At 39.9% G+C, this 12,760-nt stretch overlaps 1 protein-coding gene across 6 annotated transcripts in view; it reads right to left on the bottom strand.

The window, feature by feature from the left end:
• Positions 1-885: 885 nt before the first annotated feature.
• PIGG (phosphatidylinositol glycan anchor biosynthesis class G (EMM blood group)) overlaps positions 886-12,760 on the bottom strand; it is an 86,092-nt gene continuing 74,217 nt past the window's right edge. For all 6 annotated transcript variants that reach the window (XM_064439273.1, XM_064439274.1, XM_064439275.1 and 3 more), the window contains one exon: positions 886-2,537. In XM_064439273.1, the coding sequence (XP_064295343.1) occupies positions 2,306-2,537 (232 nt within the window). In that variant the 3' untranslated portion in view covers positions 886-2,305. The remainder of the gene's footprint in view (positions 2,538-12,760) is intronic.

The raw sequence follows: 12,760 nt of genomic DNA, 5'->3' as shown, positions 1-12,760 counted from the left end.
AGCAGCTAACTAGTGAGATGAGAGTTGGCATTCAGGCATTTGCTTTCTCTGTACATTCAGATCAATTGCCAAAACTTTGTGTTGATTTAAAATAAAATTATTTTTACATAATTCCCCAGTTCAAGTCTGTTTGCCTGCGGCAAGAACCAGCTGGTTTCTTCACTGTGTCACTTTGCATTGCCATAACCCAAAAGCTGATGAAGTTAAAATAGTATTTCATTTGCCAATATGCAAAGAGAAAATGTGAAAAAGAATAAAAATGGCAAGCCTGAAATTGAAAGCACCAAGTTTTCTTGAGGTATCACCCAAACTCATGTGTTAACTTGAGACAGAGATGCAGTCTAAGTTCCTCCTTCTTCCTTCCTCTCCTGGTCTTGAAGACCTAAATAACAGAGTTTTTCCAAGCCATTTGTTTTCTCCTGCAATCAATCTGGACATCTTTCAACTTCAGACAAGAAAGTGGACAGTATGATTATTTAACTAAGTAATCTGAAGAAATGCAACTTCAATACGCACACAATAGTTTAGATTCCACTATTTGATAAAATGTCCAAGATATACACTAGAAGCAAAAAGTATCAGAACGAAGGAATAAAAAAAATCTGACTGTCACCACGCATTGTCCCAGGATTCTGTATGCCAGAAGCAACTTCCCCTCCACCTTGTCTGTCTCTTTATTAGCACCCTTTCTCTCTGAGTCAAATCGCTTATAAACACATTCTGTATGAACGTTAGGGAGGATTGCTTAGGAATTAACCAAGTAAGCAAACAGAGGAGATATTGATAATCCCCATATGGTTGCTAGGCAACAGGTAACCAGAAAAATACCGAGAATGATGAAAATGGTAAACGTGTATGACACAAACTGTTTTAAATATTCCATAATTTGCAGCAAAACCCAATTTATTAAAAGTATATAATTTTCAAACTTCCAACAGATCACAGTGAATGACATTAACATCCAGTAGTTTCTTCTCCAGGTGAACAGCAATATGTGGCCAGAGTACTGAAAATTCTGTTGTTTTACAGTCGAAAAAAATTTCATTACTAGTGATCAAGATGGCCTATTATTAATGTATGAAGACTAAAGGCTTACTTTTTGAGACTTGCTCTATCTGAAACATGAGATGAAAAGTGTATCAGTGATCCTAACAAATGTGCTGTCAGCTACACAGGACTTAAAAGCTTTTTATTGTCAGATGTATAACAAAAGTTGAAGTTCCCTGTATGCTTCCCTCCTGCTACACCTCTAATACATTTAGATTAAATCCTATTGGCTGCTAACATGGACAAAAATATGAGGCAAAAACAACCACATAAAGAATACTGATACTCAAGATACCCAATGTATATCTTCTTGACAGAAACAAGGAAAACAACATTGTTCTGAATTAATTATAGCACATTCAAGTGAGGTGACTAGACAGGTCACTAAGGGCAAGGCAATACGAACACACCTTTTATTCTGCTGGTAACTTAGCCCATGAAACTATTTTCCTGCTCATGGCTCATAACTTTCCAACCTAGTGTAGAAAACATGATCAAATGTTCCGCACAGCTGCCACCAACCCGATTTAACATTTGTACATTGATAAAAAGAACCACAAAATTTTAGCAGTGAATGGACTCCATGGAAGATTCATTACTTTGTTAGCCCATTAGCGTTTCTTATCCAGTGCCTGAGGTGCAGATCAGATTCCATTACAGGTAATGATTGCACTCGTCTTCCAAAGAAAATACTGCCTTTAAACAGAAGTGCTGCCTATGCAAAACAAACAAAAAATCTCTTACCTGGGATATTTGTACAATAATTCAATAATTTAATAATAATTTCAATGCACATGCTAGAAACAAAAACAAACACCACCACCCCAAGACTAATGAATAGAAGATCATCTGGTTAGCACCAAGAAATCCTGCATATTTTTAGGATTCTGTATTCTAAGAAGGTAAAAAACTTGTATGTGCAAGAGATTTTTTCAGTGCCCAAGAGGCACTGGTCTGTATTTACATTAAGATGTACATTTTTAAATTCAAATAATGTAATATTGCCATTCTGTTATTTCGAGAGTGCTATAACAACAGTTATCGAACAAAAGTTATCCATGAAAAAACAGTTTATTTCAAAGTCAACATTTTTAAAACAAACTCAGTTTTGAAACAAGACAGGCCCTTCAAGTCCAATTTTGACTAAAATAAACAAGGTTACTCTTCAAATTCTGCACGCCAGTTTAAAGCCATTATTTTCCTTTTTCCATTCCAGTGTCACACTGGACATTGCAATGCAGAAGTGCATACTGCACACTTATTTCCGATCTTGCACTTTTTGAGAGTAGCTCTGATCCATTGCTGTGAAGAACAGGCAGATAGCGGCTGTGATGAACACATGCACTCCCTCATAAAGTAGTTTTGGTGAGAAGACGCTCCATATGAACAGGTGGTAACGCAGACCTGTTACCAAAACAATGTAGATGGCAACTGGAATTGAACGCATTAGAGCATAGCAGAAACAGCCGTGACCCACTGCCGCTGAATTCCTGGTGACAAAAACAGAGGTGTTCATTCTCAGGCAGACTTAGTACAGACATACAACTTCCTCCACTCTTTAGTGGAGTGTTATTTCACAACACAAAGAATACTCACAGATCTCCACCTTGTGCTAGAAAACTGATTATTGATGCAACAATATAACTAATAAAACTAGTCCTTATCACCGATATATATCCTATAGCATGTAAGTATGTTAAGTGTAAGCTGAAGTTACATCACAGCACTAAGGCACCCAGTAGTTCACCCCAAACTTAGAGGGTTCAGTGCTTTAATATACTTTGTTTGAACCGTCAAAGTCTCCATTAAGCAGTTTCAAGATAGCTTTGTCTCTTGGCCTTCCAGTGCCTTTCCCCAGAGGCAGAGAAGACAGACTTTAGTACTCTTCACAAAGTTGCCTAATCTGTCTGCTCTCCTTGGAAAGGGCATAAAACTTGCCAGGGTCACTGGCCCATAGCCAGTGACACTGTACAAAGCAACATAAAAACTGAGCTATTAGAAAACTTTGCAAAGCTAGCTAACAACATTACCCAGAGAATACCATATTCTTAGGCTTACATGAGCAATACATTGCATTCTTGTCACAGCAGCTTAGCTCAGCTGGGCCCACTGTATTGCAAGAAATGTCTGCCCCATGTGTAACCTACATGGTCCAGATCTGCCACATTGAGGTATTCTGGTGGGTGACAGGAGTCAGATTAAAATGGAAGTGAAAAGGTTTTCTGCACTTCGATTTCTCTCCCTCCCCTGAGGTGCCAACTCACAGCAATGATGCTGGGTTGGCATGTGTCCACTTCCCCTAAACCATATCTGCAGAGACTAATTCACACCAAATTCAGATGCTTACACGTCCAGACAAAAGGAAAGAATAAAGCTATTTCACTGGAATAATAAGCAGAATGTTTTCCTCTCCCCATAAAAATACTTTACATCATCAGTTCCCAAAAGAACACATTGGCAAAAAGCGGAAGTGATTTACACTGAAATCTTGATCGGAGAATCTTTTCTCCTCCTCCTGGTCTTTAATTCTGATCTTGTTCCAAGTAATAAAAATTTAAGATGACTAGGAGTTCTGTGAGATGTAAATTAGTCACTTGTGACTAAGTAAGCTACAGAATGCAGTATTTTACATAAACCATTAAGATTCTTATTCTTTAAATCAAAATAATTAGGATATAGTCCTGTTTTCCAGCAAAGTCAAGAGCAAAATTAACAAGACTTTCAGTGGAAGGAAGAACAGGCCATGAAAGCAGAGTTGAAAAAGTCACTTAAGAACAGTAAGCGTGAATGACTGCAAACCACACATTCAGTTCACAGAAGACTATTTCCCTTGCTGCTTAGCCAAGGAAACTGTGACTTGGGAGTGAACTAGGAGCTCCCTGCTTCTGCCTAACTATCTTAGTCTTCAGTGAGCTTGTGTAAACAACCAGCTTTAAGTTTACTAACTGATTTTGTTGACAAAGATTAAACAAACATCAGTTCACTCCGTCTTAGCTGTTTTAATGATGATATGAGTAAAAACAGTACCTGTAGTAGTTAGATGACACAACTGAATAAACAGAGGAAATGTTTTTTGAGTCAGATAAGCAAACAGGCAATTTTTAAACCATTTTCTAGAGTTAAAAAATGCACTTGACAGACCAGCTAGATGAAGGCTATCGGTGGTTGTGGCTATCACATTTATTAAGCTCAGTTACGGGATTTTCAAAGTAATCCTAAAAGACAGGAGTAAGAATGTCCACAAACTTCCAAGAGCCTTGCATTTTAAATTTAAATTTCAGTGCTTATCTTTTTCGCTAGTTCGTACCCATCTAACAACACATTTAGTAACCTATTGTGAGAAAGCTCCTAATCGTAAATAAATGGTATTAAAAATTTTTAAAATGGCTGCATTTTCATTATGAAGAAACTGGCTGCAAGTTATTTTGAATCGAATCTCTGTGTGTTTACTGCTTTGGCTCAAAAATTAGGTAGAACATAATGTTTTAGATACATTTTATACTGGAATGAGAGCACACAGTAAACTTTAGTAGTAACACTTAAATTCTTCATTTTCATATTATGATTACTAGCAAAGAATCCCCAGTTCAGTAAGTAAATGGTACAATTCTTTCTGTATTCTGATATAGTAAAAATCATGAACTGTTTTCTGCTTACCTAATACTTTTACTTCCAAAAGGTCTCAGCACTTGCTTCATCTCTCAACAAAACATAGACACCTATCTCCAGAGGGAAATTTTGGATGGTTTCACAGTATAATGTGGTGGTGCAATTTAGAGAAGGCAACAGAAGCATACTACATCCACAAAACTAAACTGTTAGTGGGGTTCAATAGCAGGATAATTTGGTTTATTTTGGAGCTGGTATAAGAGTTCACACTGATGTTGTGGAAACAGCACCAGGATGACTTGAGCTCAAGCAGTTAGACCTACTTGGCTATTATGATGTTAAGGATACAACTGAGTTCTTCGAGCAGAGCACCATTTTTCCCTCTTGCTGGGGACCCAATTTGCTGAATAGCTAAGAATCATGACTTTGTGCTCTCCTTCTGCTCATTCTATGCACACAGAATGACCACAGGGTGCAGGGCTTTGCCAAGCCACAAGGAATGCAGTGGCCAGGGATCAGGTTGCTGCTGCTAACACGACCAAGACAATTCAGGTAGTTCAGCTGGTTCACAAGTTATTCCAAAAGCCACCAGGAGAGCACAGAAAGCTGGCTGTGGCATGCCACTCATGTATCCTACTGTTTATGAGCTGGATCAGCCAGTAATGAATAATCTGGCAACCTCTCAGTGCTGTTTCAATGAAAACAATGGAAGATTACAGGATGCCTCTAATGCATCAACCTGTAACTACTCCATACTGAACTGTTGCTGCAGCAGTTAATGCCTTTTCTTATTTGAAGGAGAAGAGCATAGAGGGATGTAAACTGCACACACTACCTCCATGTTCGGACAGAACCAGCCCAATATTAAGGCCTCCACATAATGCAGGAACAGAAAGATAAGTACTCAACTTCTAATACTGAGCTCATTTAGCAAGTTAGCTTCTGGGGACTTTAATGAGAAAAGCAAATGTGTTAAAGATGACAAAGCATATTCAAACTTCGTGAGAGATTGATGCTGAAGATTGCTAGATCCAGAGAAAATAATGCCTTTGGAGACTTTTGAAGTAAAGAACACTACAGACTCACATCACCGAACATGCCATATTTAGACAGCAAACATTAAGTATATCCTAGAGCACATATTGGCTTTCAAGAAAAATCCTCTCATTTAACCGAATATTTAATCCACAGAAAAATATGGCTAAGAAATCATGCTATTAATAGGTTTTCTGCTTCTTTGGAACTCCTTAACCCTAACTGCCAATGCTTTGTCAACATATCTCTCACCACTCAATCCATCTCTAAGGTGCTATTAAAACAGGTAATACAAGGTTTGTAAAATGAAAAAATTATGATGCCAAAAACAGGAAAGAAAAACAACTCTTTTCTTGCAAAAGCATGTCTCCCAGCTATATAGAATAGTTGGCAGATGGTGGCACAAGTTTTGTAGTCTAAAAATCAAGCAAAAAACCTCCACAGACCGCCCTACAAATGCTTCCACAAGGAATTTTAAAATACACTACATTACATTGTTCCAAACCTTTTTCTAACCCACCAAATTAAATAAACATCTTAGAAATATGCAAGCATATGAGTGAGGAACACCCCAGGATTGTAATTTTTCTGGGATTGGAGAAGTGGAGGCCATGTCTGGAGAGTTTCAGTATGAATGTGCTGAATCCTTTCAAGGTAAGTCATCCTCCAGCATTTCTGCCCTTACGGCTCCTCTTTTCTAGCTGAATATCACTGCCTAGGTTACCTCTTATTGGGGATACTGAATTTGCATATTTGAAGGCAATTTTTACTGTGCTAACATTTTTTACTATATTAGTGGCACTTTTGTTTCAAGGCTTTCTGCAGTTTCAGTTTGCAAGATCTCCCTGTTTAGTGCTCTCTGAAAAATAGTTGGCACTTTGTTAATCTGTCTGTTAATAAAGGGTTGCAGTCAGAAATGAACCCCATAGTTCTCCAAGTGTCTGTGACATCTTAGAGTATCTGCAATCTATAAAGAAGTCATATGATCAAAGCAAATATCAATTAGTTTAGCAACAAGGGCAGATTTGCTCTCTCTCTCCTACATGCCCTATTCTCACCTAGTATAATTCTTACAGTGCTTTTTTAGATTACAGCATAAAATCCTGTATGGTCATGGAAAAACACTTTATATTTTTAGCAGATGCAAGGGAACCAAGAGTCCTTTGGAAATTTACATGATCAGATCCAGGGTAGACTATTAATCAGTACAGCATTAATTCTATAGAGCCACAATTTTTGACACCAGACCCTATCGGATGGACAGATGTCAAAAAGGACAGTTGCCAGCAGGCTAAAATGGTTGTCCAGTGTATGCTACAACCATGGAAATGAAGGAACTTGGGGATAACCACTGATTTTCCTGTACATCCTCTTTCCCAGTATGAAAGGCAGAGAAGCTACAACTACTTGAGCAAGTTCAAGTGTCCATGACAGTGCACTGTAGTATTGGGTTCAGCAAGATCTCATAAAGACTTAGCTGTAAAAGGCTATTAAGACTTGAAACTTCAATTCTCTTCATTTCAGCATCAAGAGAAGGAAAAATAGGATCATATCAATGGTTTTGCCCGTTTTCACTGCTGGCATAATCAGATGTACTGCGACCTTGCTGTCAGAAAGAGTAGTCTCAGTCACCCGGCAGAGGTAACTTTTCTCATTGGCATCCACTACCAGCTAACCTGCTTAGAACAGAGCTCTGTCTAAAATACAGGGCATATACTGATTAAGTTTCAGATTCCTTCTTCCCTTCTTCCATCAGGCTTGGACCCTGAAAATAGTTCCAGAGGAACTCCCTAAATTGGATACCTAACAAAGATTTGTATTGCATTGCAAGTAGGAATTCAATCATGCCGGCATTGGACCAGAAGGTCTGAACAGCCACTCTGAATGGCTACTATTATCATTTAACTACTAGAGCAAGAAGCCAATTGTACCTTTAGTAAAGGCCTCTAAAAATCTTGGCAACCTAACAGGAAAGATGTTCACTAGATCCAATTCATCCCCTGCATGTGCTTATTTTCCCAAATACTGATCTGTGGCAATCAACCTACAACGGTCTAGAAACTCTCTCCTTTTCAGCTTCACTTGATCAGTCCTCACCTTCCCTTATAGAAAACACTTTACAAGCTCAAACATCCATGTCTATTTCAGGATTGCAAGCAGAGATAGCTAAACTGCATGTAATCTTTGGATTTCTTCACCACAAAGAAGCTACTCCTTTTCAGCAGGTACCTTTGACTCAGGAAAGCAGCTTTCTCCATGTAAGCTACGATGGATGTTGATGAGTTCCAGCAATTCTTCAAAGACAGGATTTGCATGAAAGCCCAAGTGCTCTGCTTGATATGTCTTTCCTCACTACTTCTGTGGCAGGCCATACTGGTATATATGCAGTGACTGTTCCTGTTTGTTATCACTGCCACAAGCTTTCCCGTAAGGCTTTGTTCAGGTTAATTCTTAGCATGTGTTACTCTGTTCAGCTCCAAGAAAACCAAAAAAGTTAAATCAGTCTATTCCTGTTGACACTGGCCCAGACTTCAAAGGAATAAGATCATTAAAAACTTTAATTTTAAAAGCAACAAAATAATTAAAATTCCTAGCAAGCAAAACATGAATCATAATTATTTCAAAGCCCAGCATTAGTCAATTTTCTACAAGTATTTTTCCAAAATCCACTTAGAACTTCTGAAGACTTCAGGTAGAAAAAGGCCTGAAGCATTTTACATCAGCGTCATACAGGCAGGAAATAACAAGGAAGCTTATAGCTTGATTTTCTGTTAAGGTGTAACTACAGGCATTCCTGCCCACCTTTGTAAACAAACAGCTCTTCATCATCTTAGCTAAAGGTGTAAATAAAAATTGCATCTGACGATTGTTCTGGACAGGCAGGCTCTGAAGAGACTTAAATGAGACTGTTATACCATGTTATTTAATTAAATTCAGACTTACCAGTTTAGAATATACCAGTCTAACAGGATATGTGAACAGTGTCACAAGGCATTTCTAGAGAGGTGAGGCTCGCTCAGGGAGACCGCATCACAGTATTCCAATACTTAAAAGTGTCTACAAAGAGGACAGAGGTGCTCTCTTCAGCAGATACCACAGGGAAGAGACAAGAGGCAATGGGTACAAATTGACCAGGAGAGGTTTCATCTCAGTATAAGAAAGGCTTTTTTTTTTTTTTTTTTTTTTTTTTACAATGAGAACAATCAATCACTGAAACAATCTCCCCAGGGATGTGCCAGAGTCCCCATCACTGGCGGTTTTCAAGATGCAACTCAACAGGATGCTAGATGAGCTTGTTGAGGCTCCTTTTCCCATGAAAGGTTAGACCAGATGATCTTTTGAGACCACTTCCAACCTGGGCTGTTCTATGGTTCTGTGAAGCAATGCTTGCTCTTCTGCACTGAGGGCAGAGTCAGTTCTTTCTTGTATTTTGCCATTACAGTAACTATTTTTAAACTTGTGACTTAACTAAAATAACAGCTCTCTCCTCAAATTACTCCTGCCACCTCAGTAACAAATGCATTTGAGAAGAACTTGTGTACTTCAAGAAAAGGTGTGAGAAAAGAAGATAGAAAAATCCTGGATAAATGCAGAAAGATGGCATCCCATGTACAGTCCTATCCACAGCTACCAGAACCAAGCTACCAACGGCATGTGTTAGCCACAGAACGGAAAAGGTCAGAAAACTAACAGTGAACAAGAAAAAAGCCTGCAAGTAAGAACTGTAAGACAAGGCCATTAACAGCAAGAAGTACAGGTTACATCTAGAACATTTCTACAATAAAGTAGTATGTAAGCAAAAGTCTACAAATATGATCTCTCTTTCCAGAAGTGCCCTTCTGAACAGCCCTGCTCCTGCTTAAGCAGTATTATAAGCCACTGAGAATCCAGCATCATCATGACGCCCTTACTAATTGTAAAGAAGAAATAAAGTTGGTACTATGCTTCAATCTGAAGATTTCTGTTTCTGAATTAAGAGTAAGGAATATCTAAAGTACTGAAGAGAAAGGGGAGAGAATTCCTTCCGTGCACTGTGTATATACTTCCTGCAGTGTATCAGAATATTGCCCCCAACTTTTCTTCACAGCTTTTTCTGGTGCAGCAGATCAATTTTCACAGATCCATTCCTTGTGGTGCAATGAGGTGAATTCTGGGACTATGCAAGAATATTCTTACAGACCCCAAGCATCAGACATACTTTTTACTTTGGCAAGTTTACAGGAACATTGGACTTCCAAATAATTTGATAAAGTTGAATAATTAAAAACAATACTCAATGATAGCATGAAGATTGAAGCGCTCCACACACTTTCTCTTGCGAGCAAAATGAATTACTGCAGGTCCTGTAAACCCATACCCTAGGATCTCTGCAAAGGATGAGACAATGCTAACACCATGAAGCACAAAAGGAACAGGAAAAATAGTTTCACCTTGGCAAGAAATTAAGTGCAAGACCAATTTGATTTTTGAGGCAGATACCTTAGTATACTAGCTGCAGACAGTCTTCCTCACCAGACTCCAGATGAGGAGAATGCAGAAAAATCAGCACAGGATTTTTCATGCCATAATTTTGGTGATACTGTAATGCTAACCTTGGCTCTGACACAGAAAATGTAAAGTAAACAGACAGGACACAATTTTTGGTGTTAATCTGCAGTTTGAGTATGTTCAGTGGCCAAGGAACATAAAACCACAGCTCTGAGGAAAATGTGGACATCACCTGCTGGACAAAGAGAGGGGGAGAGAGAGAAAAGCAGACAAAGAATGAAGGCAGTAGCAAGGAAAAGCAAGTGACTGAGAGCAAAATGGGGAAAGAGAAGAGCAGAGACAGCTGAGAGTGCAGGAGGGAGAAAGCAAGGGAGACAGAGGAAGCGGGAGTAGTGAGAGGGAGAAAATAAGTAACAGAAATGGAGTGTGAGTCAGGAGACAGGGTGCAAGATACAGGGAACAAGGAGAATGAAAGGGGATGAGAGAGAAGGACAGAGACAGAAAGGGAGGGAACACAGGAGAAAGGGAGAGGTGGAGCAAGATGGAGACATAGAGAGAAAGAAAGGGGGAAACAGCATATGGGGAGAGGAAAAGAGAGAAAGGGAGAGACAAAAGGAGAGAAACAAGACAGCGAGAGAGAAGTGGGAGGTAAAAGCAAGAAACAGACAGAAAGGTAGCCTAAAGAGAGAGACAGACATGAAGGGAGACACACAAAGGGAGGAGGAGAGAAGAGGGTCATGGGATAACAGGAAAGAGGCAAAAGGCTGGGGGCTTTACAGAGAAAGAGAGTGTGAAAGCAGAGAAAGGAGCAAGAGATATGGGTGTGGAGTGAAAACCAGAGAAAAGGAGCAAGAGAGTGACAGGAAAGCGAAGAGACAGATTGGGATGGAAGGGAGAGAGAGTGACACGGAGAGAGACTCAAAAAGACTGGGAAAGAAATTGACAAAAAGGTGAGGAAAAGGAGAATGAGAAGGATAAGAATGAGAAAAAGAGGAAAGGGAGGAGAGAAAGCAGGAAGGTGGAGAGCAAGCAAAAGAGGGAAAGAAAGTAAGCAAGGCAAAGAGCAAGGGGAAAGAGGAATGAATGAGACACCAGGACAGAGAGCTAGTGAGAAGGGCGGAGTGAGAGAAGACTAGAGAGGAAGTGAGAGGGAAAGCAAGTTGCAGGGGAATATAAGGAAAGTGTAAATGAGAGGGAAAGAGTGAGCATGAGAGAAAGAGGGAAAGCAATGAGAAAAGGGAAAGCGTGCACGAGAGAGCAAGCATCTACAAGGCAGAGAGCATGCTTTAATGAGAAAGCACACATAAGGGATAAAGACTGTAAGATAAAGAAAGTGGGGGAAACAGAGCAAGAAAACTCAAGAGATTGGGAAAAAGAAATAAGCAAGGAAAAGTGGATGTGCAGGAGAGGGAAACCATGTACAACTGAGGGACAGCACGTGACGGGGTAAGCATTCATGTGGAAAAAGGAAAGGGTATGTAAGAGGGCAAGAACATGCAAGAGAGGGGAAGAACACATGCAAGAAACTGCATGAGAAGGGAAGTACAAGAAAAGGAAAGCATGTCAGAAGGGGGAAAAGCATGTGCAAAAGAGGGAGATTCAAACAAGGGGGAAGAGTGCATGACAGAACGTACGTGTGAGAAAGATGGAAAGCTCATTAGGGGAAAAAGCAAAAGGAAGGAAGCAGGAAAGCAAGATGAAAGGAGTGAATGACCAAGAGGGAAAGAGTGAGCAAAGGAGAATTTGCAAGAATAACAAAAAGCACATATGAGTGGGAGTGTGTGCAGAAGTGTGGAAAAACATGCACAGGAACAGGCAGAGGTGCATGCAAGAGCAAGAAGGGACACACAAAAAGAGGGAAAGCCCATAAGAGGGAAAGCATGCAAGAAAAAAAGCACAAACAAGAAGACGAGAGCATGTGTATAAGAAGCATGAAAGAGGGGGAAAGCGTAATACAAAGAGGGAAACTGTGTAAGACAGAGTGACAGAGAACAATCGTGTTCTCTAGAGAAGGAAAGAATGCTCAAGGCAGGAAAAAATGGGGAAAGCAAGAAGGAGCAGGGAAGCACATCTGTACATGGGAGAGGGAAGACACAAGACAGAGGTAAGGGACACAACAGAGAGAAAGAAAGCAACATTGCCCACAAGGGAAAAAAGAAAGTGGGACAGAACATGCAAGAGAGAGGACACATGCCTGAGAAGACATGAACAGACATGCAAGGAAGTTTGGCAGAAAGAAAGAGGGGAAGTCCATCACTGAGAGACGGGGAGAAACCACAAGATAGAGGGGGGAAGCATTGGGAGAGACAGTACAAAAGAGCATGTACTAGAGGGGGAATGGGTGTGAAAAAGAGAACGCGGGCAAGACAGAAAAGGAAATTGTGCAAGACAGAGTAAGTGTTGGGGGGCATGGGGGTGTGGTGGGGAGAGACAGAAAGCACATCAGTGAGAAAGGAAAAGCACTAGAGGCAGAGGGAATACACAAGACAGTGAGAAGGAAAAGGCACGCAAGAGAGGGAAGGAGCAAGTGAGGAGGAGAGATGGGAAATACCCCCAAAAAAGGGAAAGCAAGTAAAAAACG

The sequence above is a fragment of the Phalacrocorax carbo genome, chromosome Z (assembly GCF_963921805.1).
Source record: "Phalacrocorax carbo chromosome Z, bPhaCar2.1, whole genome shotgun sequence".
Lineage (NCBI taxonomy): Eukaryota > Metazoa > Chordata > Aves > Suliformes > Phalacrocoracidae > Phalacrocorax > Phalacrocorax carbo.
Note: the sequence above shows the minus strand (reverse complement) of the source record. Positions and strands in the feature narration are given on the sequence as shown.